The 27405-nt window shown below is 48.1% G+C and overlaps 3 protein-coding genes across 9 annotated transcripts in view; 1 reads left to right on the forward strand and 2 right to left on the reverse strand.

Moving 5' to 3' along the window:
• Positions 1-3504, forward strand: part of OIT3 (oncoprotein induced transcript 3) — a 28832-nt gene extending 25328 nt beyond the window's left edge. For all 3 annotated transcript variants that reach the window (XM_069863909.1, XM_069863907.1, XM_069863908.1), the window contains exons 8-9: positions 991-1090; positions 2564-3504. In XM_069863909.1, coding sequence (XP_069720010.1) covers positions 991-1090; positions 2564-2746 — 283 coding nt within the window. In that variant the 3' untranslated portion in view covers positions 2747-3504. The remainder of the gene's footprint in view (positions 1-990; positions 1091-2563) is intronic.
• A 2294-nt stretch (positions 3505-5798) lies between these two features.
• On the reverse strand, positions 5799-17737 carry PLA2G12B (phospholipase A2 group XIIB). Of its 2 annotated transcripts, none has more exons than XM_069863939.1 (4): positions 17224-17730; positions 11700-11788; positions 10140-10305; positions 5799-7908 (listed from the first exon to the last, which is right to left on the reverse strand). In XM_069863939.1, the coding sequence occupies exons 1-4, from the start codon at positions 17453-17455 to the stop codon at positions 7790-7792; spliced, it is 606 nt and encodes a 201-aa protein (XP_069720040.1). In that variant the 5' UTR covers positions 17456-17730; the 3' UTR covers positions 5799-7789. The 2 variants fall into 2 exon arrangements, with proteins under 2 accessions (XP_069720040.1, XP_069720042.1); XM_069863941.1 differs by having other exon boundaries at positions 5803-7908; positions 11712-11788; positions 17224-17737.
• Positions 17738-23284: 5547 nt separating this feature from the next.
• The window catches only part of P4HA1 (prolyl 4-hydroxylase subunit alpha 1), a 35666-nt gene continuing 31545 nt past the window's right edge, over positions 23285-27405 (reverse strand). For 2 of the 4 annotated variants that reach the window (XM_069863913.1, XM_069863912.1), the window contains exons 12-15: positions 26027-26088; positions 25498-25566; positions 24765-24861; positions 23285-24317 (exon numbers count right to left, since the gene is read on the reverse strand). In XM_069863913.1, coding sequence (XP_069720014.1) covers positions 24247-24317; positions 24765-24861; positions 25498-25566; positions 26027-26088 — 299 coding nt within the window. In that variant the 3' untranslated portion in view covers positions 23285-24246. Of the gene's footprint in view, positions 24318-24764; positions 24862-25497; positions 25567-26026; positions 26093-27405 lie in introns of all 4 variants that reach the window. The other 2 variants (XM_069863911.1, XM_069863910.1) reach the window with 1 other exon arrangement.

Here is a 27405-nt window from a genome sequence, read left to right on the forward strand (position 1 = left end):
ATAACCAAACATATCAAATGTCAGCGTTTCTGATAGTGCCTGACATATTTCTGGTATTTTGGTGCAAGAGCAGGACTTGGGCTGTCACACAGGTTTCCCTTGCTTCTTCCACCACTACTCTTTTTTTTTTTCATGACTTGTAAAGACCACATTTCTGGAATTAACTTGTCCGAAAGGACAAGGTGCAATGTAGTGCAATATAATAGCAGCCCCTGGGCCTCTCAGAGTGCCCAAGGCTTGCAGTAGGCAGCAGGAATTATCAAATCACCATAACTTTTTGTCTTGCTGTTTCCCTGTCAAACTCTAAATGGGCTGTATCACTTCATAAACAGATTGCACCTGAAATGTTACTTTTTATGAAAGTAGCAAATTTTCTTGAAATTGTGACCTCTCCTGTGACTGTATAGTGCTAGTGATGAAGAAATTGATATTATGAATTTAAATGTAGTGAATTTGAGCTGTCTGACCAAGTGGAGCAGGAAGAAAAATGTAAATTATGTAAAGCAAAGTAGATCTGGATTTTTGTGGTTTTCATAATCTGTGATATTTTAGTCATGTGGGTGATAGCTTCTTCATTTTGAGCATGATACATGGGTATATAGGCGTATAAAGAAAGCACATCATCCATTGTATGCTGTCTAACAGTTCTGTTGATCACTGCAGACTGTTGCACGGGAAGGTGAGATGAGGACAGACAAGCCTGCAGCTCTCTGGAAGTTCCTCTGCTGAGGGGCCTGGACCACGTCCTGCCGGTTCTCTGCTGCTGAGCTATTCTTTGCCTGGAGATGCTATTATCATCACTGTTGTTTTTTCCCATCATTCCTGAATTTTCACCCGTGGCCAAAGAGGAAGTAACATGGAATGTAGCTTAGCTTGAGAGAGCCAAGCCCTCCTCTCCCTTCTCTAGCTGAACAGACTGGGATGTTTTTCCTTATTCTTTTTCCATTTCTGGGAAACCCATTAATGCCTCTCTCCCTCTGCTTTCCTCAGCTGCGTTTCTGATGATTCAGTGAAACAGTACACGTCAAAGGACCATCTTGCCAAGCATTTCCAGGTTCCTGTGTTCAAGTTTGTGGGCAAAGACAACAAGGTAAGCTCAAAAGCTACCTCTTAGATATTGCATCAGCTCTGATTTGACTGAGGAGTCTCAGCACAGTGTTGGCTGCATTAGTGTGTTGAAGGGGAGGGATGGCTGGCCTGAGACAGATTCTGCTGTGGCTGTCCAGCATTTATGTTTTTCAGGAGCCTGACACAGGTATTTTAGGAGGCAGTGATGAAAACAACAAAAATTAAATAAAATATGAAGGATAGCTGTGGCAGATCAGTGCCATAGCAGGTTAGAATCACTGATTTTTTCCAGGGTAGTCTTAAGGGACCCTTGTATGCTGAGTGAGAAAACTATTCTGTTTCCAGTCACCAAACAGAAATCTAGGGAGTTAGGCACATTACACAATGTCCTGTCCTTTAAACAAGACAGTCTACAGTTTTGAATCTCTTCAACCTTAGGTCTTCTCTAGCTCTTGTGAGTACAGATGCCAGGTTTCCAGATATAAGACGACCACACAGTTTGATTGAATGTGAAACTAGGTGCTCCAGACTGGTGGCACTCTGGGGCAGAAGCTTTGTAGGGAGAGGACAGTTGAGAGATAGCACCATTTTCCTAGTGCAAATAGCTTTTCTTTTCTGTGCAAGAAGAAATTGGGTCTTTCCATCACTGTTACTATGCTCAGCCAGCACTGCTTCCTGCAGAAGACATAAAGATGTCTCGTCGGTTTCTGGAGAGCCTCAGTAGGGTTAAAACAAATGAGATTTTCAAAATCCAGAAATTTTGCTTGGCCATCTGATTGCCACTGCTGCCTCCAATGTGCATCCTCCTGGCCTGTGCAATGGATTTTGTTTCAAACCTCACCTTTGACCAAATATTCACAAATATTTGCTTCCCTAATTCCTGCTTCCAGAGATCTTGCTTACTCTCCTTGTCATTAAGAGGGCAGAGAGCAGCAGTCCTGTCGCTGTCTGCCTTTGCTGTGCAGAAAGAAAATGCATCTGTCTCCCCTCACCTCCCAGTCTTAAGCCCCTCATCAATCTGTGTTTTCCTCCTTTGCCTCCCGGTCTTCTAGTTTTATGTTTTCTCCGCTCATGACAAATTCACTTGAACGTTTTTATCAACCCATCTCCTTCGTGTGTTCTTGGCCTTCTTCCAACCATGCCGCTCCTACAGGTCCATATGAGCTCTTCCAAGCTTATCCTGGCATTTTCATCCCTTCCTCTGGAAGATCATTTCATGCCTTCCCGTTCTGTCTTGGCTAATAGGCTGGTGCTGTGCTTTGACATCTCAGCCAGGCTCTCTGGAAAACATGCCCTCTCCTGGGCACACGAGGAAAGAGATGGAGTGGCTAGTTTGGCTGTGGGTGGCCACAGTGCATTTGAACCACCGTGGTGGGGATAGAAATGGCTGTATCGTGAGAATGGTGTTGCTCGTGCTCTCTGAGAGCTGGCAGCACTGCCGGTCCGATTCCCTGGGCTGTGCCTTGACTTGGCCTGCTGTCTCCCCACCTTGCAGGAGGTGTTCTTGCACTGCCGCATACTCGTGTGCGGGGCCCTGGACGAGAGCTCTCGCTGTGCCCAGGGCTGTCGGAGACGGCTGCGCAGGTCGGCTGCAATGGAGAAGGAGGAGGAGGAATCTGGGCACGTGGCAAATCACATCCTGACAGGCGGCCCCATCAGAATTGAGTTTGATGACTAACACCCACCTGCTGGAACAGCATCTCTGCCTGAGAGCAACCTTCCCTACTAATGTCTTCTTTCATGGGTGCTTGAGGAACAAGAGGTGTTTGGAAAAGCCCCACTTGAGCCTCAGGGCTTGTTTCCCTAACCGTGTGGTGATTATTTGTGCAGGATGTTGGGCACACGAGGCAGCCCTCGGAGTGTGACCTGGACTGTGGAACATTCTTTTATACCTGTGTTTCTTCCCAAAGCCCCACTGATCTGCAAGCCTGAAGCTTCATCCAACATTGTCTTTCCCTACATCTGCCTGTGGGCTATACAGGACTGTTCGTCCTAGACTAAACAAATTCAAGCCTTTCTTTCATCAGAAAATACAAATAGTGTGAACATGCTTGCTGTGCGGTTCTGTGAATGATGCTGAAGCTTTTGGATGTGCTGAGATGTTGGATGACTGTTAAGAAAAAAGAGCAGAAAAATATGTATCTTGTAATGTGTAAGTACCTTAGAGCTATAAAACAGCTGTCATTAAAGGCAGCTAAAGCTGAAGTGTATCACAGGCACATTTAAATGTTATTGTTAACCAGTAAAATGTATTTAATACAACTTGATTTTTTTTTTAGTGTCTTTTGATAATTGCATGCAGCTTAACAGTATTTCCTCTTGTATTTAGTGTATGGTTATTTTTCTTCCCTTTTTTCCCCCCTCCAGAAATGTGCCCTTGGTAAGTGCTGTAGCACCTTGATTGTAAGAGAAAGACTATTAAACTTCTATAAATACCTCCGAAAACTGTGCTGCTACCAAGGCTTTTTTTGAAAGCTGAAATGCATTATCCTGGTCTAGAGAGACTGTGGATCTGACAAAGGGGTTAGAAGAGCACACATCAGGTGTTTGTAGCAACCTGTCCTGTGGGCAGTTCGTGGTACAGGGTTGTGCCCAGCGAGCTTGGTGACAGGAGAGGTGGCAGCTGAGTTTGAGTGGCTGTCTGCGTTATTAGTCCCTGGTGGGTGAGCGCTGGCTGGAGACACAAGCGCTGGTGATGGTGGCTGCTTTCTGTATTGAGCTTGTCAGGAATCCCCTTGAGCCGTCAAACTTCTTCCAAAGAAAATATAATGGATGATCAGCTCCGGCTCCTTTGGGCTTCATTCAGGAGCAGGAGCGCTGTTTGGTGACAGACTGGAAGTGCGAGGTGATGGGAGGGAGGCACAGTGAGTGGTGAAGGACAGCGGACGAGAGGCAAGGCTGGAGGATGTAGAGGAAGGATCCATCCCTGCCCCTGGTGGTGGCATCGCAGTGGGTTTGTGAAGTTTTCTGCAAGAAGCTCCACAGTGTGAAGCTCTGTCCTGGGGTCTGGAGGTGTGCTGGAACCCCCTCCAAGCCTGCATTGCCCAATTTCTACTTCAGTTGGAAGCAGCCAAATTGCTGCCAAGGCCGAAATTTGTTGCTGTACTCAAATGGATGAGGAGTCCATTTGGAAGGGAGCCACAAAATCATCTCAGCAATATTCCATTTCACAGATTTATTTCTCCTGATGAGCGAGATTCAAATGAGTAACAGGTGTTTGACAGACTGGGATTTTAATGATTTTTCTAAATGGTTTCATGGCTGCTTTTCCAATTTGGGGATATCTGTGCATGTGTGAGAGAATAAATGAAAATATTTCTATGATGATAAGGAGGTATAAGTGGAAAGATACTTCTCATTTTATCTAACTGTACATGAAAGAATAAGAAATGAAAAAGCCTCCTCCTTGCATTGCTGTGTGTCTCCTGCTTCTGCTGATTCATGGCTGCATTAGGACCACTTGGGCAATTTCTTGCTGTTACTTCTTTGTTCAGGCAGCCCCTGCTAAATATACTTGTTTTGATAAAAAAGAACTGTGAAATGAAATTAATTAGCTGGTGCCTTCCAGAGAGGCAACTGGTATGTTTTGTTGGTGTGAAAGGTACATGGGGGCATTGCTGGAGGGAGAGGCTCATTTCCTGGCTTCTTTCAGTTGTTGTACACGTTATTTGGGTCTTCCTGACAAAGTCCTATGAAGCAGCCTTTCTTCTGGGCAGGATTTTAGTTAAATAATCTGTGAGAGTGAGAAGGAAGACTCCTTGCTGGGCTGCGTGGCTGCATGAATGTAATATTCTGGGAAGGTGTTGGTTTTGCCCTGCCAGCAGGATAGTAAGTCTGCTGTCTGCCGCTGCTGTGTGTCCATTCCTCCTCTGATGTGGATGGGACGGCTCCTAGGAACAAACAAAACCATTTTTCGAAGTATTTTAGTGCTCCCGGTTTTGACTTCTTGTTTCCATCTGTCTTTGTCAGCATTACAGCCTGGACATGAATTCAAAAGGCCAAACTCATCTGAGAGCCAAGGGGTTTGTTTGTTTAATTTAATCTGCCATGCCACAGAGTGGAAGCTGAATGTGCTGCATGAGCAGGCGCTGCGTGCGTGAAGAGGCACCGTGCCCACCCAGTGCTCCCGAGGGTCCAACCGGCACTGCCAGCTGGTTCAACGTCGGGGCTGCTTGGTGTTCTGGCTGGTGCCACTTCATTCTCTATTAGGATGTAAATTGAATGTTTGAATGTTGGATGTCCAGGAGTAAACGCCTACTACCTGATGTCCTAGTCCCTGCTGTCTGGTGAACTGTTAAAAGGAAGAGGACACGCTGACCAAATGCGTTGAACATCAGCAAGAGCTGCAAATAATCCTGCTAGTACCCAGGAAGCCATTGGGTGAGCGCAGCGTCTGCTTCCTGCTCAGAGCAGGATGAAAACGAAGATGACCCGGGGTGTGTGCAGTGACGTGCCAAGTCCCATGATCAGCAGCGGCAGGAGCAGCACAGAGGGGAAGCAGCTTTTGGTTGGGATGCAGAGTTTTTACTCTAGTTCATACGTTGCTTTTCTCCTACACAGGATTATCTGGTGATTTCTTGAGAAACTGCCACCACTTGAAGATTCAAGAATTTCCTTGTAGAGCTGCTCATGGGGATTTTCAGAATGCCACAGCTGAGCTTTGTAGTGGATATTCAGTAGCTGCCCTCACCTGCAGCAGTCTGCAGTTTTTTGAGATGAAAGGTTGAAGAAATGATTTATATTGGCGGTGTCTCCAAAACGTCAGTGTGTGGATAGAGAGATTTTGTTCAGAACCCTTTGGTTTCTGCAGTGTATATCATCACCTGTCCCCAGTTGCGTGGCCTGGCTTTAACCTGATACCACCTGAAATATAAAATGCTTTAAGACATTTGCCAGCCAGTTGGCTATTGAGCACAGACAAGATAGATTTTCTTTTTTTTCAGTTTTATCTTTTAATCGTAAGAGTACGCTCACATTTAAAACCAGCAACAGGTATAATTTCACTAACAAAACAGAAAGTTTAGGAAATGTCTGGAACAAGGAATGCTTCCTTCCCATCCCTAGCCAAAACCACATGTTTCTTAGCCAGCGGATGAGATCGCTTGTCCAGCCTCATGCTCTCTGATAGATACACGCTGCAATGAACCTTGGCAATGCAGTATTCGTGCTCCAGTGGTATTAGCAGAGCCAGGAATGAATGTTGTGGCATCAAAGCAGTGTAAGTTAAGGTTCTCCGTAATGGAAAACAGCCCAGTACCCCTCCTGCTGTCACTTAATTTTGCTGGTATTAGTACCAGTGTGGCCTCCTTTCAGTCTGTTTGAGGCAATGAATGTCTCGTTGCTGTTCACCATAAAGCAAAGATGACTGGCAAGAACAGGAATATGGGGTTAAATAATTTATAGTTTCATGCATGCATTTAAACACAAACACAAACTTCCATTCTTGTCAAGTCACCCTGCTGTAGCTTTAACTTTTCTCTGGCAGATGGAAGAACATAACTGTGAATATGTTTGCAGGTGATGCTGAGGTATTGATGTGGCAGGGCACACACAGCCCATAGCCGCTTCTTTTCAACGAGAAACACAGATGAAAGCTGTCTGCAAATACTACATGTAAGTGAAATTCCATAAACCACTTATATCACAATTTTGCATGCAGTAAAGGCTCCCAATAGCAGATGGAAGTATTAACTATGTTGTAGGAAGGATGCCATCTAGGGTGGCTGATCTCCCCAGCTGGCAGTGTCTCTGCCTCATGGAGGCAGCACGTAAGCCCTGCCACCTGACAGATAAACCTCCAGGACTTTGAATATCTCCTCCAGGGCAACTATGAGCCTCTTCTTTCCCTTGTGCAAAAGATGGAGGTGGATACCCAGCCATTTTGCATAAGAAGGAATCCTAAGGGAACAGCGTTGTTAAATTATACAGGAGGAAGATAATTAAACAGATCTGGATGACACCGCAAAAGAAAAGCACCTTCCTCTACTGAGACTGTGGGAGAGGGCTGTGATTTCACATCTCAGACACCATGGGGTTTGGTCCCCTTCTGCCCAGACACGAGTTGTGCCTGTATCGCAAACACTTGAAGTCTTTTCACGTGCTTACCAATCCCTGAATGTTAAATCAGGTTTCGATCCACCAAGTATTTAAATAAACAGGGTTGTCAGGGTGCATAATGACAGGACGGAATATGTCAAGGATGGGTGTGAGCCACGTACTGAAAGCAAATTACCTCTCTTCAGTCTGTCACCAGTGGTGGAAAAACGCAAATAGTGGGTCCATGGACTGGGATTTTCAGGGGCTGCAGAAGCCTAATGCACTGCACTGCAAATTAGGGAGTTAAGGGGTAGAGGGAACTAATACACATATGTCTTAGGCAAACAAACAAGTGAAGGCCTTGTTTATAACTGGCACTGCATCCTGCTCACCTCTCCTGATCAGTCTGTAGAGAAAATTGGCGTCAGATCATTCAGGCTGATGGACTTGGAAGGGGCTGCTGAGCGGTGTCTGGCAGACGGCAGGCGTCACTGCCCAGTGCTCGCAGGTGGCCTCCCCTTTCACAGCCCTCTGCCCAAAAGCTGTAGTTGATGTGTGTTGCTTGACATAGGTTCCCCCCATCCTGTTCTAGGCCAGAGGGCTGATAGAAATCACCGTGCTGAAGTGTTGTAGCTGAGAGGGGATGGTTGCAGCAGGCTCCTGGAGCCAGGGCAGCGGCTGCTCTTCACAATTCATCTCGTTCTTCCTCATTGCAAATGCAGGCGCTCCTTTGGCTGTTCATGAAGGGCCGGCAGCCCAGGGTCCAGACGGTGTTGAACACTGTGTCTGCGATGGATTCACAGGCTGCGGAGAAGGAGAAGGTCAGGCAGGTAAGTAGCAGGTACTCGGGGACGTCAGGTGTGGATAGAAGTGCTCTAGCCTGACCCACACACTTAACTGGGTGGTATTCACGGCTGGAAGTGTGGGCTGTCTTTTTCTCTCTGGGTACGGTCCTTCTATGAACTGGAGGCTCCTTTCTCCCTGGGTGGCACCAATCTGGCACTAACTTTTCTTCTCTAGGGCCAACCTCCTTACTTGCCTCTCTTGGGCTTTTCTGGCTGATGGATCATTTGGAACACTGTAAACAGCACTGTTTGCCAAGCAGATACCCTAGAAGACCTCCACAGCACTGTCTTTTCCAGTTCCCTCTCTCTGCAGTCGCCTATAGCCACTAATAACCAACCTATATCTGCTCTGGGGGAGTTACAAAATGCCAACCAGCATGAAAAATGATACTGCAGTTGCAACAGTGGAGTCGTTGATGGGATCTGCCTGAGTGGTAGCCCCTTCTCTTCCTGTAAAACAAGGCCAAAACCGCTTGTCAATAAATAAATAGACTAATACCAGGTCGTTTAGGGGTTGCTTACGAGCACTGATGCTAATTACTGTATGTGTAATAGATTTGGGAAAGCCCTGCCTTTGAAACTGCCTCCTCCCATCTCAGCTTCTCTGACTGCCTCGCTCTCCTTTTCGGAGTCTGCTCACTTGGAGAGGCCACGGTGAGTCAGGAGGCTTTGGTTGCTGCTGCTGGGATAGTTGTGCTCAAATGAAGGGAGTGCAGCTGCTTTTCCCCTGCCTGCTTTCTCCAGACTCTAGGTGACTCAGTGGAAAGGGTCCCAGGGAGATCTGGGGAGACATCAAAAAGAACAGGAATGTCTATGAACTTTGGATGAAGGGACAGGCATCTTGGGTGGACTACAGGGAGGAAGTGAGATGGTGCAGAGGAAAAATCAGGAGGGCTAGAGCCCAGCTAGAGATCAGACTAGCCAATTTGGTGAAAGATAATAAAAAACCTTTCTATAAATACATCAATAGTAAAAGGAGGACCAGGGACAATATCCAGTCTTTATTGGATGTAAAGGGGACAACTGTGACGAAGGATGAGGACAAGGCTGAAGTACTAAATGCCTTCTTTGCCTCAGTCTTTAATAGTAAGGAAAGTTGTTCACTCTGTGTACATCCTCAGGAGCTAGAGGAGCAGAACAAAGCTCCCATGATCCATGAGGAGGCGGTTAGAGACTCGCTTGGCTAATTGGACACCTACAAGTCTATGGGGCGAGGTGGGATCCATCCAAGCGTATTGAGGGAGCTGCAGTAGTGCTGGAGTCGTGCAGACTTGCCCATGAGTCCTAAACAGGCTGCACCTTTGGAAAACAGACGTGTATTTAACTGCAACTCACAACAGGGCATCAGCAGCTGAGGTGAACCGGAGACTGCTCACTGCAGTCAGCTGGAACAAACCCAGCAGCACCACCGGTTCTGTTCGGCTTTGGGAATGGGCTGTTCTCAAGGGCTCTACCAGGTTTTCAGACCAGAGCTCCTGTAAATATCTTGAACTGTTTCAGTGTCCTGCCACTGGGGGTATTGCCTCTGCCTGTCTCCATTACTGCCGCACAGGTTTCTAGAGAAGGTTGGACAGGCACATACGTGGCCTTTGCCAAAAAACTCTTCTCAAACTGGCAGACTGAGTCTTTTAAAATTAGGCAAAACCAAGGTGAATCTGGAGCTGCTGAAACATCAACATTTTGTTAGGACAGGGACTTCTGAGCCACCTGGATCCACCCCCGCAGTAGCTCAGCCACCACCCACGCTGTGGTGTGTCCCTGGTGCCTTTGCCATCTCTTATCTGCGAACCAGATCCTGGAGAGCCCTGTCCTTGGCTCTCCCAATTTATTGGTCCTTGGCCAGGTGCAGTTTTCAGTGTGTGGCTTAAGGGCTCTGGAAGGCTTTTTGATCTTCCATGAAGGTGTTTGAACTCTCAGGGAGGGCATCCAAAGGTTGAAGGAATTGCTTCTATAGTTGGGTTGTTTTATTTTCCTTCTTTCCACATGTGTTTTGTAATGTTTTCCAAAGGTAAATAAATAAATGACCCATCTGTGACAAGCTCAGGACAGAAGTGCTACTCCTTACTGCAGGTTTGTGTTTCTTTTGGCAAGGAAAGGTCTCCCTGCGTGCATCCTCCACTCCCTGCCTACTTTCTGCACTCCCTGCCACTGCTTCTTTCCTCTGCAGGGGCCACAAGCCAGGCAGCCTACCTTCCACCTTGGAGACAAACCCAAGGCTGCGCTTGAGGTCAGAGCAGATTGAGTGAAGGCACCAGCGGAACTTGGCATCGCAGCGGTATTTGTTGGCCCCACAGGTGTCATAACAAATGTCCAGCTGGTTACAGCACTTGGTCATGGCAGGGATGCCCAAATCCAGCTGTGGAAAGAGAGGAAAGAAGTGTCAATTTGCTGCCTTCTGGCCTCAGGCTCAGAGAGCTGGACCTGGGTGAGGTTTGCAGAGCCTAGCTGGCTTCTTTTCCAGAAGCTATCCCCAGCTGCTGGGGCAGCAGAAAGGAGAGCGTGCTTCTCTCTCACTGATTAGAGAAAGTGGCAACAGCAGTGCAGGCTTCATCCAGGACAGGCCACATTCCCTTCTCTCTGTCTGGCATGGGGGATCGAGTTCTGGTAGAGAGGTGGAGAAGAGCCACTCCATGACTATTTGCTAGTTCTTGTTTGTCAGAACTCACTGTAGAGCTTTGCCAGCAGTGGCAAAGGCCCCTTTTCTCTTTCTTCGTTTTCGTCCACCTGACAAGTCCTGCTTCCAATAAATCTGCTGTAAATGTCATTAATGCCTTATTTCTTACAGATCTGCTTGCAAGGTCAAGGTCAGATAAAAGCTTGGACAGGGGAGTTCTGCTTGCTTGGAGGTAAACAGCAATCCTAGCTAATAACCTGGGAGGTTTCGGGGCTCCTGTGGGGCTGGCCTCATTAGCTTCCATAAATTCTTCCTCTTTTTGGCCCTCCTCATGTAATATTTAGGAGATGAATTTCTTTCTTCATTGCTCTCAGCACTCATGACTGCTTGCACAGGGAGGAGATGCCGCAGAAATGCCCACAAGGTTTGGAATGAAATGTAGTTTAAAGAACTATCATCTAACATAAAAAATGGGCTGTAAAGGGAGGGTTTTCCAGAGCAGAAATCTGCCTAATTGCTGCAGCCTCCATGTGCAGCAGTAATGCATGAGCTAAATAGTAATTCCTGCTCTTGAAGCCTCTGGGAATGCTTTTCCTGGTGATTCCAATATGATTTCATTAATTACCTTTTAAATAATGAGTGGGTGCAGTATTAAAGCCCGCAGGTTTGTTTCAGTGCTTGGCAGGGGGGAGGGGATGAAGGGGCAGACAGCAAAAATGCCTTCAAGTACTGCTGTTTTCCCATTATGCCGTGGCTCTGAGCTGCCCGGTGGTGAATGTGTTCTCTGTCCTATTGCAAGGGCATGGGATTCATTAGGGCCTTGATAAAAATGTTTTTCTCTACACTAGTGCTCTGCTCAGCCAGGCACCCCTCTTTCTTCTTCTGGTGCAAACCTGCTCAGGAAATTCATTCTTTCGGTACCTGCTGAGACAACCAGAGCGACAGCCAGAGCGACAGCCAGACCTGTTTAAATGCAGCTCCTGTCTGTGTGATTCCCTGCCAGGAGCTGAGATCTTAATGCTGCCTGGCTGACAGTTAAGACTTTTCTCTCACCCATATTATTACTCTCTGGTTACTCTTATCAGAGTATTCTTATCAGAGCACCCTGTGGGAGTGGTGCACATGGCAGTACATACACTTTCGGGTACCTTGAGCCCCAGAAAATAGGAGCTACAGCCGTTGGGTTCTTGGGGTTTGTAGTGAGGTCGCGGCATTGGAGCCTTCCCTGAGAAAGAAAGGAAAAATGTTAGGAATGCTGATCTTCCCAAAAGGAGCACCACAAGGGAAGGAGTGTCAGGCAGCCCATCTCTGGTCTGCAACCCCAAATGCTTTGTTCCTTCCTCTTCAGGGGTACTGGGGCTGGCTGAGACACCAGCCCCACTCTCGGGTCTGGCGATGCTCTAGAACCTGACTTAGTTCATACCTCCTCTGGCATGGCCACCGGAGTGCTGTGTGGTGTGTGAACTTGGTCCCCGGCAATTCTCAAGTGTTTAAACTGGTCTGAGTCTAGTCCCTAGGTCTGGGACTCCCTCCAGCTCTTAAATATGAACAAGTCCCTCTTTGCACCCTGAGGTTTCACAGCTGAGCAGCCTTCCATGGTAGAGCTAGTGCCTCAGACCTCCCAGATCTCCTAGAAGCTTTTCCATATGCTTTCTGAGAGCTTTACACAGCTGCGGCCACCCTGTTGTGTTTTTAACACCTCCAGTAAGCTACTAGCTAAACTGCTAGGTCAGCAAGGGAATTCCTTTCCATCCTCAGTTCACTCTCAGAGAGTGATGAGCTATGGATCTCAGCAACATTGCATGTCTGATTTTGCTTGGTCATCTTGGTCTGTTTTCTCTGCATGGTGATGCACTGCCATGTTTCACAAATAGTTTCTGTCCCTTTTTCACTGCCCTCCCTTCCTATGCTTCTTAGCATGCATAGAGGGGGAAGAAGTTCCTCTGTGAACAATCGTTTCCCCAATGTAGGAAGAGTCCGAGCAGACAATCAACTAACAGTAGCTTCAGCAGCAATTTCATCTAATCAGGTTTGCTTTGAATGTGTGGAAACCCTCCTCTCTGCCTGCCAGCCCATCCTGGGGCTCCATATGTGGCTGACGGAATGCTCTGGGTTTGAAGGGTGGGCACCCATGGCTGGGATGGAAGCTGTCCCTGTGGAAAGATTAGTGCAGTCCTCTTTCTCTCATTCCTTCCTCAACTCCCACCTGCACTCAGCCTAACACCTTCCATCTGGGGAGGATGAGCTGCCAGGCTACTTCTGTGCCTTGACCCCCTTGTGCAAGGAGCTTGGTTAAAGACAGAGGAGGATCCTGCCCTGGAGAAGTCATGGAGACTGCCCCTCACATAGTCGGGTTTCTCTGTGCTGCCCCTTGATGTGTCATCAGTGCTTGTTTGGTTTCTGCCCCAGACGGGCTTGTGACAGAGGGATGTCAAATGGAGAGTGAGGTGTTAAACCAAGACATTCGTACCCTGCTCTGGAAAAACTTTGTATGCTGTGTGAGTGCTCCAGCAACAAGTGAGCTGAGCCCCTCTAAGTCCGTTGTCTCTAGGGTTCAATTTATGCTTCCTTGAGCACTGCTGGAGAATTTATATAGACATAAGATAGATCTAATTTAATCCTTCAGGCAGGTCTGGGTTCTTTTAAAATCCATTTCCACTGTTTTCTCCTTGTCGATTCTGATAATCATTCAAGACCCTTTTTTTCTGACAAGTACCAGGGGCTAATATGGCCACAAACCTGCTGCGTTTCTGAGAAGACCTCACAGCCAGGTGCCTCAATAAATCTTTCATAGGCACGTTCCCAGCAACTTCTAAATTAAAACCGGAGTGGTTTTGTTTAAACAACAGATTTGCAACAAATAAACAACTAATGGGAATCCTGTCCAGCTGTGAGATACCAATACCCAATTTTCTCCAAACCTGCAGTATGCACCGAGATAAAGCCAAGCAGGGGGGCTGCACCCTGCTCTCGGTGCAATTTACACTTGTTGCTCCTTTGGAAGGGGATGAGAACTGGGACTTGGAATTCAAATGTTCCTGAACTGAGGTAGGAGGCAGAGGAAAGTTCAAAATCCAAGGTGGATTTTGCGGGATGGGATCAAATTTTAATGACTTGCTCGTAACATTGACAGTAAGTTCTGTTCCTGCAGCACATTGTCAATTAATGGGGTAAGGTGGAAAGTCAGAGTAGAGTGAGACTGGGGGTAGGGAGATAACTGAGTTTCCAGAGAAAACCTCACATTAAGCTGAAGTTACAGCTGTTATAATGTCTTAGAAAGCTGTCCTGAGGAAAAAAATCTTGTATGAGAATTGCAGTGATCAGCAAAACATTGAACTGCCTTCAAGATGAGCCCTTGTAGGAAGGCTGCCCCTCTCCTCTCTGAAAAACAAAGCTTAATCATTTGTAAAGCACCCTTTGTGAACTCTTTCTCAGCAAGATAAAGTCCAAGACACCACAGTTAACCTCTCTCCCACATCTCTTTTTCTAGCTAACAGGAAAACAATATCAAAGCGGAAACAATAGGCGTTCCCGACTTTCCATGAGGATCTGCTCAGAGCTCTGGTTCTCATGTATTGCTTGCCCATCCCAACAGGCATGGAAGGAGCTGGTGTCTTGCCCTGGCTGTTCCCCTGGCTGTTCCCCAGGGGCCTGTGGTGCCCGTCTGGTTGCTGCAGGGCTGGGGAGAGGTACCAGAGAGCTGCTGCGAGCATGGCAGCACCTGTCCAGCAGCTGCCGAGAACCAGTGCTGAGGAGCCTGTTCTTGGGAAGAAGATGCATTTCAGGGCACTGCCTTGTTGTCATGGCCTTAGAGGAGAACTGAGGCTGAGTTTCTAATGGGAAGTGAATTTCCCTGATGCATTTTAATATCTCCAGGCTGTTGTAGCTGTGCCAAGAAACTGGAATACATCCAGCTGGCACTGCAGGAGCCTCTCAGACACTGCAGTACTGGTGCGCTGGCAGCGGGAAGTGAATGTGTTGCTGGGTGAATAAATGGTCTTGGAGCTCCTTGCTATTTTGCATGAGGCAAGTGGGCTTTGAGTGCATGTGTCCCATACTTAGACCACAGCCTTTTAGCACCTTGCTAGAAAGTTGTACTTTGAAGGCTCTGTTCTCACTGCCTGGATGGGCTTCCTCCTCTTAAGCTCCTCAGGACCGATGCTGGGCAAAGCATTGAAGTCGCACCCGGCCAGACAGCTGAAGGAAGGGATTTACGCCCAGATGAGGCTGTTTCCCCCAACCCCGAGGTGCCCAAAGAGATTTTGTAAAGAGGAGATATTTGCTGGCAAATGCCTCGGGTCCTGATTTAAGAGAATAATCCATCAAGTTGTTTTCAGACCTCACTCACTGCTGAAAAATCAGGAGAGGCTTAGAGCCAGCGCAGCCAAGTGCTTCGTGCGCAGCTGAAGATGGATGTGGCAATCGCAGAGGCCTGACCTTTATGATGGCAAAATAAGCTATTATCAGTCCCTTGGCTGAAATGGAGGAGTGTAGAAAGCATAAATTGATGCTTTCTAAACTTGGGAAAAAAAGCAGTCAGGCCCTGATTCAGCAGCAAAATGGTGAAGGTGGTTTGTGTTCATTCTTCCGGGCACAGACTGGGTCTCCCTGGTTTAGAATTGTCCCTGCATCCCCTCCACTTGTAGTTTGCAATGGACAAATGGCCCTGGAAGGATCCAGAAAGACTCTTGGAGGCGTGTGGGCAGCATTTCGATAGTTTCCTCCTTCAGCTAGTGATTAATGAGTTATCCAGCAGAGGACAAGAACAGGGTTAAAGATGTGCTTGTTTATTTTCCTTTCTAGGAAATGCAGAATGCTTTCAGGGAGCAGACAGGCACCGCTTTGTGGAGATGCTCTTCCTCCTGCCCAGAGCACAGGGCCGAGGGCAGCAGGGACAGGGACCACGACAGCCTTGGGATGTAACCAAGAGCAATGACTTCTCCAGGACTTGGTGAGCCCTGAGACCCCCTTAAACAACCTCTGAACATCAGCCTTCCCAAACCTTGCCTCAGGCATTCTGCAGTCACTGTGTAAGAAGGATTTAGAGCATGTTGTGGACCTAAAGGGAAGCTGTCACACAGAGCATGGAGCTGCCTGATGGGCAAACGGCCTCATCCCGTGTGCTGTGGTGATACTGTGGGGTGCGTGGGGGTCTCCTCCTCCAGACACTGTGATGATGGGCCCCATGGAGCAGCCATGGTCCTCCTGAGTGGAGAGGTGATGGGCTTGGATTCTTGGCTCCCTCCAGGGCTGTGGGGCTGGGGCGGAGGGCTGAGATGCCTGGCTCCCTGCAGGGCTGAGGTGTCTGGGTTACTGCTCCCTGTTTGCTGTTTGCGTGGGGTCTGGGGAGCAGCACTGGCAAGAGTAGGAGGGCAGATATATACACATTATTTAAAAAACCAAACAAACAAACCCCAATGACTGCAAGGCTGATTTTAAGCTCTTCTTGTGGTCCCACTTTGGCTCCCTGACAGGATCTGTTTTTCTCCCGGCACGCTTGCCGCTGGCTTGGGAAGGCTGCATCTGTCAGGGAGCATCACAGACAACCTCGTGCAGCTCACAGGGATGCAGCGTGCAGCCCACTTTGCTGGGAGAAAGGGAATGTCTATGGACTGAAGCTGAGTCAGGGGGATTCCTCCAAAGCATGGATTCTATGTCTGTGAAAACCGATGCTCCAGGAACGAGAGGGGTTGCGCTCACAAATGTCTTGGCTGGGGGTCACTAGGGCTGTGGGATGAAGCCAGAGGGACAGGGCTGCTGGGGAGCTGTGGATGGGAAGGCGGAGGTGGCACAGAACAGTTCCTGCTGTGGGGACAGTTGCAGGGGCTTGGGGAATGGACTCAGTCTGTAGGAAACCTTGCTGTTCGCAAGCAAATTGTTTCGGTGGGGTTGCTGTTGATGACCGGTTCTGCCTGTGCTTCTGCCCAGCACCCACAAACCTGCACTGCAGGGATCTGCACGTCTGCGCACCTCGTCCCCCGCCCTGCCTGCCCTCCTCCTGCCCGCGCTCCCTGCAATGTCCCTGCCTTTTCCTGCCTTGAGGACAAACCAAACTCTTCCTTTTTGGTTCATCACTCTAAAGTCCAAGGCAAGCACGAGGTGCCTCATTCTGCCTGGAGTAGTAAAGGTTCCTCTGTGGTGACATCAGGTCTCATTTACCTCCCTGTTATCTCCCCTCCTCCAGACCAGGTATTGGCCAACTCAGAACTGCTGAACAGTGACACTCCGAAGGTTGCTGAGATTAGGGCCACCGGCAACGCTACCAACCCCTTCTGAGTCAGGTCTGCACGGGCTGCTTGTCCTCCCTCCAGGGCCTCTCTGCTCCCCCTGATCCTTCTCTGCAGTCACCAGGCAGTGGGGCAGCCCAGTTACTTATAATCCCTTCCTGGAAAATGTGTGTCCTCTCCTCTTGGCCCCTTGCACACAGCGCAGTGGCTGGAAGATCGGTCTGTTCTTGGTGAGAGGGAAAGATGAGGGTTTGGTGTCGCTGTGCTGGCCCTGGCAGAGAAGCTGTGACTCCCTGCAGTGAGTTTCTTGGCCGAGCGCAGCTGGGCTCGGGTCACGGACAGGAGCTGGGCTCGGGGAAGGACAGTGCCGCGAGTTTCTGCACAAGAGGGGACGGGCAGGGAGAGAGGAGCAGCAGGAGCGAGGTTCACTTACCATATCGACATCTGTATTGGCAAACACCATTCTTCCCCCCTAACAGTTCCAAGAAGGAGTCAAAGTAGCCATTGACCGTTTCAAAGCCGTCCCGGATGGCCTCGATGCCCCAGTCTGCATACGATGACTCTGCTTGTGGCGCGTGGTGGCCGGTGTTCTCCGGTGTTTCCTCGGTGCATTGCCCGAAGCCCAGTGCCAGGCACAGAACCGCGGCCTCAAGAAGCAGCCGCATGCTGCAGTCCAGAGGAGGCCCTGGAGCCCTTGTCCAGCAGATGTGCAGGCAGGGAGGAGTGGGAGCAACCTGCTGTGAGTAGGCGGCGAGTCCTCTCTCCCCTGGACTTTAATCACTGCCGAGGGAGCCCACATGAGGTCACCACCATCGAAGTGCAAAGTGCAGCACGGATATTTGGACCAAGTTCATGTCACAGAAAAAAAAAAACAAAACAAATAGAGTTGGAATTTGCACAATCTTGCTGGAGCTGGCTCAGCCCTGCAGCACCGCGGCTCAGCTCCCTGGGGAGTATCTCTTTATCCAACATTTCTGCTGCTCAGGCAGTGGGAGCAATAGCTCAGTAGCAGACTGAGGAGCGCCCCTCACCTTTTCCTAGGCCTCCTGGGCCTGTAACGGGGTGAGACAAGACACCCACCCAGCCTGACTGCTGCAGGGGTGGGTGCTCGCGGGGCTGGCACACTGGTCCTGTGAAGGGGCTTTTCCACACCTGCGTGCCCAGAGCAGGATGCCCGGCAGCAGCACACCCAGGACAGAGATGGGTGGCAGAGAATGCTGGGTCCTGCTCCGCTGTGGATGGAGGTTTTGCCAGGCCTTATAAGAATTGACTGGAAAAGACCTTTAAGATCATTGAATTCAACTGTAAGCCCACCAATGCCAAGTCCACCACTAAACCATGTCTCTAGGTGCCACCTCCACACATCTTTTAAATACCTTCAGGAGTGGTGACTCCGTCACTTCCCTGGGCAGTGTCTTTTGGTGCTTCACAACCGTTCCAGGGAAGACATTTTTCCTAATATCCAATCTAAACTGCCCCAGTGCAACTTGAGGCCATTTCCTTTTGTCCTGTCACTTGCTACCTGGAAGAAGAGACCAGGAACCACCCCACTACAACCTCCTTTCAGATAGTTGTAGACAATGATAAGGTCTCCCCTCAGCCTCTTCTCCAGGCTAAACAACCCCAGCTCCCTCAGCTGCTCCTCATAACATTTGCACTCCAGATCCTTCACCAGCTCCGTTGTTCTCCAGACACGCTCCAGCAAGCGGGGAGTGGTTTGGTTTCGGAAGCACTGGACACGGGGCCGTCCCTTGGCGCGTCTGCTCCGGCTGTGAGATCAATGACATCTGTGAGTCCCTCTGAGGGGACTCCGGAAGGCTGATGTTAGGTGGCTTTTGCGTAATGCTGATATTGCCAAGTTAAACAAGTGACTCAGAGAGAGGAATCGCTGGCACTGAAACCCAAGTCAAGTCACAGGTTTGTGGGAAGCTGCAGGTCCTGGTTCTGGGATGAGACTGGCCCACCCAGACACAGGGGTCTGTGCAGCTCTGGAGGGCTCAAGAAGTTACTCATTAAAAGAAAACAACCAAATGAATGTGAACGGTGAAAGACAATGCAAGCCACTTATTAGTGAACAGGGAAGGGAAACAGCATGAGAAGCCTCCGGCTGCTCTCGGAAATCTTCTCTGGCAGGTCAGCTGCTCTCTGGGCTGTTGAGTGGGAACTCCAGAGGGCGAGGGGCAGCTGAGCAGTGGGTCTTTCTAATACGCAGCAAACCTAACTGCGAGTTGTGACATCTTTCAGCTTTGCAGGAGACTCAGCTGCCCTGCATTGAACCTCCTGCAGCAGCAGAGCCTCATGACACCTGTCTGCCTGTGTCTTTCTGCATGTGGCCGTGCTTGATGTGCTCCAGGTGTGGGATAAGGGAGAGGAACCACAGCCAAGTCTTAGTTTCTCAGACAGTAAGTCAGAGAAAGGGAACGCACAAGCTCGTTAGCCCCTTTCCTGTGGAGCCAGAGCCAGCCAATACCTTCTTGTTGCATCTGTTCTGGTGCCCACTGCTGTCTGCGTTCACGCTCAGGGCCCCTTGGGAGAGTGTGGGTGGCTGCACTTGGTGCTGTGCTCTCTTTTTCTTCACCGTCCCTTGATCCCTGGAGGCTGCTGAACACAGAGATACTGCAGAGCGCCCAGACACAGCGAGTGCTGCCGGTGCTGGGCAGAGCCTGGAGCTCAGGCTGCTCACAGAATCCATAGCAATGAGGTAGGGAAGCTGGACAGGGCTGGCAAAGGGAAGAGCCAGGGAAAGGAGGAGTCAGAAACTTTCCTGCTAGTCTGTCAATTGTCCAAAAGCAAAAGTTGGTGAATAAAAAGCAGTCTGACCGTTGTCCCAAAACGTGGCAGCCCTGGGTAGAACTAACAACCTCGCGCGCACCCTCCCACCCCCCTGATCCCAGGGAATCGCTGCTTGGGCTCCCAGCGAGGGCTCCCTGAGGTGGAGCTGCGGCCTCTGACACTTCAACGTGCTGCGGTTGCAAATACCCCCACTAATGCCAGTTTTCTCTTTCTGAAGAGCTGAACCCTGCCTTGACCTCAGGATAAGCAGCTCCTGGTTCTGTGCATTCATGTCTGACTCCCTGGGGCTGAGTCTCTCCGAGAGGAGCCCGACACCCAGGCAGGATGGTGAGGAGCCACCACACGTCAGCGCTGGTCTAGGGTAGGACAGGGCTGAATCACAACCCTTCCCTTCCTCCATGGGAGGGGGCAAAGCTCACAAACACCCCAAAAAGCTTGGAGAGTTGGGGTAAGCTCTGTAAGGACAGAGCCAGCCCGCTGCTCAGGCTCTGCTCGCCCACCTTGCTGAGAGGAACAAGCAGCAGTTTAGCAGCAGACATGGAGTAGCTGGGGATGGAATCAATTCACGTTTCCAAAACTTAACAATCTGGGACACTTTAGCCTTATTTCTGATCCCCATGGGCTCCCCATCACTGAGCACGTGAGCTGTGTCTGCGTGGGGGAGGCAGGGCAGCTCCAACTGCAAAGCCGAGCGCTCCATCAGCAATGCGAGGCTCTGATCCACAGAGGAAAGGATCAAGGTTTCTTAACAAGCCCCTGCTCTGCCTTTTGGCAGGCTCCCAATGACCACAGATTAAACAGGAGCTTTGCTGTTTTCAGAGGGAAGCACAGGAACAACCGTACGACCTGCAGCAGGCTTGGGGGTGGAAGACCCATCACGCTGTTGGGTCCATGTCACAGGGGAGGCGGATCGATCTTCTCCTCCCTAGAACTACTCAGAGCAACTGGTTATTGACATCAGGAAACAGAAGTATTTGTCCTTCCTGGTCTCTTAGCAGCCAACCCTGCGCTGTGTTTCAAGTTCCAAGTCAGGAGCTGGTGTGGGTCCCACGTCACTATTAAATCCCCCAGCAGCTACTGCCACCAGTCAGCACTTTAGGGAAGGCAAAGTCCCATTTTGTTCATTTTCACACACACCAAAACTTTCAGCCCAGCAGGATCCACTCTCTCCTTTTGCAGCCCAGTCGTGTTTGGGCTCGAGGTGTTTAATTGCAGTTGCTGGTACAAGCATCTCCTGCACCTGCACCCTTAGAATGACACAAACAAGCTCACTTCCCCAAACACACACAGTGATGAAAAGCTGTGTGACCAGCTTTACAACAGCTACATACAAGGAGAGGATGCTATGGAGAATTTCTCACTGCTAACAGCAGTGGCTTTTATTTTAAGCCCATGTTCTTAACGTTAAAAACTTCATTACAAAAGCTGTAACAGTAAGGCAGTTTTTCAGTTGTCAGTCACTGAGAGCCAAACAGTTTTCAGTCAGCTTCAATACAAAACTAGATTCCCACACAGGAGCCGTGCTCTCACTCCAGAAGCCCTGGGAGACCTGCAGGAGTAAGGGAGGCAGCAGCACAGCCCCGCACGGTTCAGGAGACGCTGCTGGAGCAGGGAAAGAGGAGATACAGATTATCTGCAATTTGAGAAACTAAGTTTATCCTTTCTCTTCTGATAATGGGGTTTGGTTTGTGGGGTTTTTTTTTTTAAACTAAGTGAAATTTTCCACTGTCAAAAGACAAACTGTTGTTCTTCCCTGAAGAACTGCAGGTCAGCGAGTTCAGTGCTTTAAGAAGTCATGCACCAGAACATTTTTCCTCCCCAAGCAACACCTCTTGAAGACGGTTCTCAAACAGCTCTTCTAACAGGGGCAGCGCTGGCTGGGAGGTGAGGGCTCAGCAGCACTGCCAGCTGTTCCACAGCCCCTCCCAAGGCAGCAATTCAGCTGGGGGGGGGAGCTGAGCAGAGGAGGGGGAAAACACCAACCCCAGTCCTTAATAGAACCAAACTGATTCCTCATTGTTTCAGCCCTTCTTCATTCAACACTTGGAGACCACAGTCTTTTCCTCCCCCATGGCAGTACCCACAGCAGCCACTGACACTTTTTAATCAGGATTTCTCTGTTACTTTACATTAATTCCACAATTTTTAGGTTTTAATTATTTTAGTATCTAATTATTTTAGTGCCATCATTCCTCTGCCTGCTTTAGAAACAAAGAGCTTCTCTGTTACAGCAAAGCCAGGTGCTCTTTTCTCAACCTGTCCATGGTGGCAATGCCTTGACTTCTTTTTGTGCTTGTTAACCATGTCTTGGCTTTCCTAAAAGCATTTAGAGAGGCCTTGGAGCCACCAAAAGAAATTAATGCCCCAAAGGTAAGACTCGTAACACCTCCTTGCTCACTGTGTTCTTTTCCTTGCAGGGAAGTGGCAGGACTTACCTACAGCCGGAGTCACCTTTCTTTAGAGCTTAAGTAAAAAAGATGGAAAAGAGAAAACCTATCAATAGGAATGGAGATAAGTGACACTAGATGAAAGGCAGAAAGCTCAGGTAAGCAGAAATGGTACAGGTTTGGGGTTTTTAATGATTACATTTTAGTGATTAAGAGCTTATAGCTTCATTAATCATTTATTTGGTGAATCCACTTACATTAGGTACTGCTCTAGCGTACCAGCTACTCTCAATAAATGAGCACTGCAAACAAAGTGGAACTATTTCTGATTTTTCATTTTATTTCTTAAGTGCTGGATGGACTTTGTTCCACATCTGCCAGAAGCACAGGCGAAATGCAGGGCTAAGGATAAACAGTTCCACAGGTCCCACTGCTAACAGGCTCAGGAAAAATTTAACAATGCACTTTCCAGCAAAGACTTTTAAAGTGTCTTCTGAAAGTATGCAGTTCCTCAAACTACAGTACTTTAAACTGCATTCTCAGTATTCTAGAGGTATTTCTAACACATTAACAATTGGCTTTATGTTTTGGCTCAAATTTCAAGACTTCATTGAGGCAGAATATCCAATTAACTAAACTGGGATTTTTTACCTTGGTGAAGACCTAAGGCTTGACCCCTACATCAGTAAAATCATCATCATCATCCAGAAAAATCAGACTTGTTAGGTAGAGTCTGGTGCAGCTCATTTGGATTCTTGTCCTTATGCTGCTGGAATACGTAGGACATTTTGCTAAAAATCCTGATGTGCAAGAGAAGCAGTGCAGGGAAGCACACCCCGCTGCAGCATCTCCTGCACTTAGCTGGGACAGGGCTGCTCCTCCTGCAGGAATCTGACAAGCACAACAGAAGCTCAGCAGCTACAGCAGCCACAGGCTCATCTCAGAGACTTTAACTTCATCTCAGTCTAAGTATGACCCATCATGACCTAAGGTCCCTGAGTCACTGTGAGCAAGTTCATCCAGCACAGGCAGTGCTGGCTCTGGGGACTTTTTCTGTATGGGTGGCACAAATCAGAATGGCTCCAGCCCTGGCTACAAGAAAGCTGCACCAGAGCCTTGGGAGGAGGCCCCCTCCCAGCACTCTGTCACTCACAGTAACTCTGCAAGGTGAGCAGCACCAAACCCTCACAGTAGACACCTTCTCCGGCATCCTGTGTGAACAGCCACCCCTGCCTAAAGGCATGTCACTGCTGCAGCCTGCACACTGCAGCTCAAAACACACTTGCAAAATAAACAGCATCATTAAATGATATAGGAGTATAAACAGGCCAGGAGGATACAGGTGGAGAGCATCCTGCAAGGACTGTGTATTACCTCATCATCTGAAGTCTTGTAACCAATTTGAAATTCCAGTATCCTAAGGCACAATTATTTTGATTAATGAAGACAGTAACATTGCCATCCCCACTGCCCAAGGAACAGATGTAAGAGCTGACAACTAAGACAGAATAAAAGCAGCATTTCTTTATGTGGACAAACATTAAAGAATAAAATAGAGGGGAGATGGGCTGTAGGTGTTGTCAGGCTGCTCTGAGGCAAGCACATGTCTGACACCACACATCCAAAGCCACCTCATCTACACATACGTAACTGCCGGCTCACACGTTCAAGGCTGAGACAAATTGCCCATAGACACTGAGAAGGAAGACAGTTTAAAATCTGGGGCTTTTATGGAACTGGAAAACCAGGCTAAAATATGATAATAACCTGTCCCCAGAGAAACAGAAACCAAGCCCACAGTTCTTACCAGGAGTGGTCAGGCACTCTAGAACAGCAAAGAGTCAAATGTCTGGAAACAACGGAAAACGAATGGTTTTAATTCAGCCTTCCTTAGAAACGAGCCCTTCCATTTAATCATCCTGCCCTTAGCAGACTGACTTGTGAGGACTCTAAGCCAGCCACCACTGGCTTTCCATGTAGATAAGGGGGTAACGGTGAAGGGGAGACCACACACAATACCACTGTTAGTTGTGGCCCTGGTCTGTATTTTGTCCCTTTTTTTTTTCTGTAGCACTCAGACCGTATCTGGTTCACAAAACCTTAAGGGGATTTTTTTTTTAAGGGGACTAAAAGTACATTTGGTTTTGTCCACAGATGATACACCGGTGTAGCTGAAGACTGAACCTGTAGTGGAGTGTTAGTCAATTGTAAACTGTAGGAGATGTGTGCATTATACTCAAACTGAATACAGAAGAGACAAAGGACGAGAGTCTGCATCACTCCAACTCTGATAAAGTGCACGGCCTTCGAAATTCCTGTCCCCGCTCGTGGAGCCATTTATTGGATACTGCAAAGAAATAAAGGTATTTGATCACTGCACCTGGTTAACTCATGCTCCTATTTTGGCTAAATATATGCTGCCGGCCAGCTTTAAGTTAAGCACCAATTATCTGAATTTTCTGAAGTACTTCAATACACACACACGTGAAGTCAGTGTAATAAATCCAAGACAGGGAAAAAAACCCTCCAATAATTGCTAAACTACAAAAGACTATCAGATATATTATTACATGGTTCTATACATGTAACAAAACATGCTACTTTATGTAATATATAAAAACATCTACAGAGAGATATTTAGTAGACATAGCTATAAAGCAGATTTCTTTGTAAATGGCTTAATTTCATTTTATTCCCCCATGAAGTCCAGAAGTAAAATCAAACCAACACAACCCCCCAGCAAAGCCCCAGAGCTCAGGTCACAGATAGTGAGAACAGCACGAGGGGTACTTACCCCACTTGTTTCCAACTAGTACTGGGCAGGCTGCGTGCCGCGTGCTGTAATCTCCTTCTCCACTTGGAAAAAGATTGTACCAGAATACAGCTGTTCCCTGGAAATGGCAGAGGAAACCCTCAACATTTCACTCCGTGCAATACACACTTTCACACCATCTTAGCTAACGATGAGGCAGAGGTATGCATACTTGTTTTAGGCTCCCATATTCAAACACTTGCCTTCCCAAGGAGTGAGCCTCCTTTGACTCATTCTACGGTTGTATATACTTGGCTATTAATTCCTTTAAAACAATAAGCCAGTTGCATTTAACTCTGACTAGCTTTGAAGAGCAGAATTACTAAAAATGAGCAGCCAGACAACAAAGAATGACCCTATTTGTGACCCTTCTAAGGGAAAAATGTCACAGGAACACACCATTTCAAGGAGAACAGACACCTCAAGACTGAAACTACCTACAGATCTCAGTATTTTCAAAATGTGTTTTGCAGTACTGTGATGTTCCGCAAATCCTATGTGTTAGAAGCAGTGAAGTCCAAATATAACTGTTCAGAAGATCTGAGGCCCCTGGACTGACCAGTACCACTTCCATTTCCTCACTTACTCCTAGGTGCCGCCTTCTGCTCTCACTTTCTCTGTGTGAATGTACTGGAAATGATCAAAAACTCGTCCTATGCTCTATTTCCAAGTATGCAGGGAAGGGAGTGGCTCACCAGATGGAATCTCTGCTCACCTTTCTAGGCCAAACGCTGGCTCCCACCTCAGGGAAGACAGTGGCTCCCCCCGCCGACACGTCGCTCATCTGAGAGGAAAGGCACAGGTCAGCTGCAGGCCCAGGCAGTCCCAGGGATCAGTCAAACAGAGTTAGCTCACTGAAGAACTTGACTCCTGCCTCCCCATGAGGGAGAAGAGGCTGTGTAACAGACAGCCTTATGTACAGCTGAAACCCACCCACCGTGTTCCGAGTGCTACCGGCAGCCTTCTCCCCACATGTTCTGGCAGGGAGCGCGCCATCAATACCCATGCGAACGTAAAACAAACCAACAGTCAAGGAATTCATGGTGATGCTCACCTTTGAGGAAACCTCCCCTCAAACACATGGGGAAACCCATTACTTATACTTCATGTATTACTGTTAAATCAGTAGCTGCCTTCATTTGCAAGTCACCAGTAAAAAAAACATAATGGAATTGAATTCAACAGCATAGAATATGCAGCAACAGATATTTTTGGCACTAGCACATGACAAATCTATCACTTACATAAAACAACCAGGTAGCAATTCGGTTGCCTGTTCCCAGTTCCTTAAAAGCATCCGGTTCATCTTTCTGTGAATAAAAGCAAGCAGATTTAATAAGCATTTTATATTGATTATTGAGAGAAGCCAATGACTCACAGCTGCAGAGCCAGCAGCAAAGAATTGATTCAATCCCTCTGTTTGGAAGGAGGGGAGAATGCAACATGAGTGTATGTATTAATTTAAATAAACCAGGCATTTTAAAATTCTGTAGGACAGGGAAGGCATAAGCCCAAACTGGTATTGGGTAAGAACATCTGTACTGCCTAAAAATGAGTATATAAATCCTCTTCACAGCCACAATTTATTTCATTACACTCACTTATTCCCTTTTCTGCAGCCATGCTCTGCCACAGGGGTAGCCCTCAGCTCCTTTCCTGCTCTGGCTTTTCCCACCTCCTACTGGAGCAGCAGGTGCCAGCTGCTGTTCAACAGGCATTTTGGAGTGCCATGAAAAATCCACAGAATGATTGGTTAAGCAGCAGTATCCCAGCTGCAGGCACCTGGGCAGAAGGAAGGGCTGTCCCTGCCCAAAGGCAGCTGTGATGGCACCAGCACAGCGCTGTGTTCAGGAGGGAGTCCTCCTCCCCACCAGCTCCCTCACCTCACCTTTACTCTTTCATTACTTCTTAGACCAGACATAAGGAAGAATTTCTGCACTATGAAATTGGTGAGGCCCGGGCCCAGGTTGCCCAGGGAAGCTGTGGCTGCCCCATCCCTGGAGGTGTTCAAGGCCAGGTTGGATGGGGCTTTAAACAGCCTGATCCAGTGGGAGGTGTCCCTGCCCACAGCAGGGGGGTCGGAAATAGATAATCTTTAAGGTCTCTTCCAACCCAAAATATTGTATGATTCTGTGATTGCAGCTGGGAAGAAGGACAGAAGCCAAGTGTACCTCAGCACTCAGGAGCATAACAGGCTAACTAACTAACTAGCCCAGAGAGCCACAGAGTAACTAAGAGGCTCTTATCACTTGACTTACAAGAACCAACACTCATTTTGATGGGTTATGATACTAACATCTGCTCCACCTTCAGTTAAAACCCACCCCCTGTGACCATTATTTACCTGCTCTAAAATTTCAGCAATCGTTACTCCAGAAATTAACCCATGCATTTCCAAACAAGACCTGTTAATTGTTTGCAATGCTTTTGAGCATGTGCTTACAGAGCAGAGATTCTGATTAACAGTTGGTGTCTTGCATTCACAGCATTAGGTTAATTTGAAGGTGTTAAATCACACATAAGTATGCCCAATAAATAACCAACTGTATTCAGTGGCATCATTTCCAGCAATTCAAGCTGGAATAGAAATAGGTTGGTAGTTTAAATCAACTCAAAAAAATTT

The sequence above is a fragment of the Phaenicophaeus curvirostris genome, chromosome 9 (assembly GCF_032191515.1).
Source record: "Phaenicophaeus curvirostris isolate KB17595 chromosome 9, BPBGC_Pcur_1.0, whole genome shotgun sequence".
Classification (NCBI taxonomy): domain Eukaryota; kingdom Metazoa; phylum Chordata; class Aves; order Cuculiformes; family Cuculidae; genus Phaenicophaeus; species Phaenicophaeus curvirostris.

Bases quoted from the DNA above. Each gene is read 5' to 3' on its own strand.
- PLA2G12B (XM_069863939.1), bottom strand. From the start codon at position 17,455: ATGCGGCTGCTTCTTGAGGCCGCGGTTCTGTGCCTGGCACTGGGCTTC. The intron at 11,789-17,223 runs GTAAGTGAACCT...TTTCTTTCTCAG, and splicing joins CCAATACAGATGTCGATATG to GGAAGGCTCCAATGCCGCGA. The intron at 10,306-11,699 runs GTATGTACTGCC...CTCTTTCCACAG, and splicing joins GGCTCAAGGTACCCGAAAGT to CTGGATTTGGGCATCCCTGC.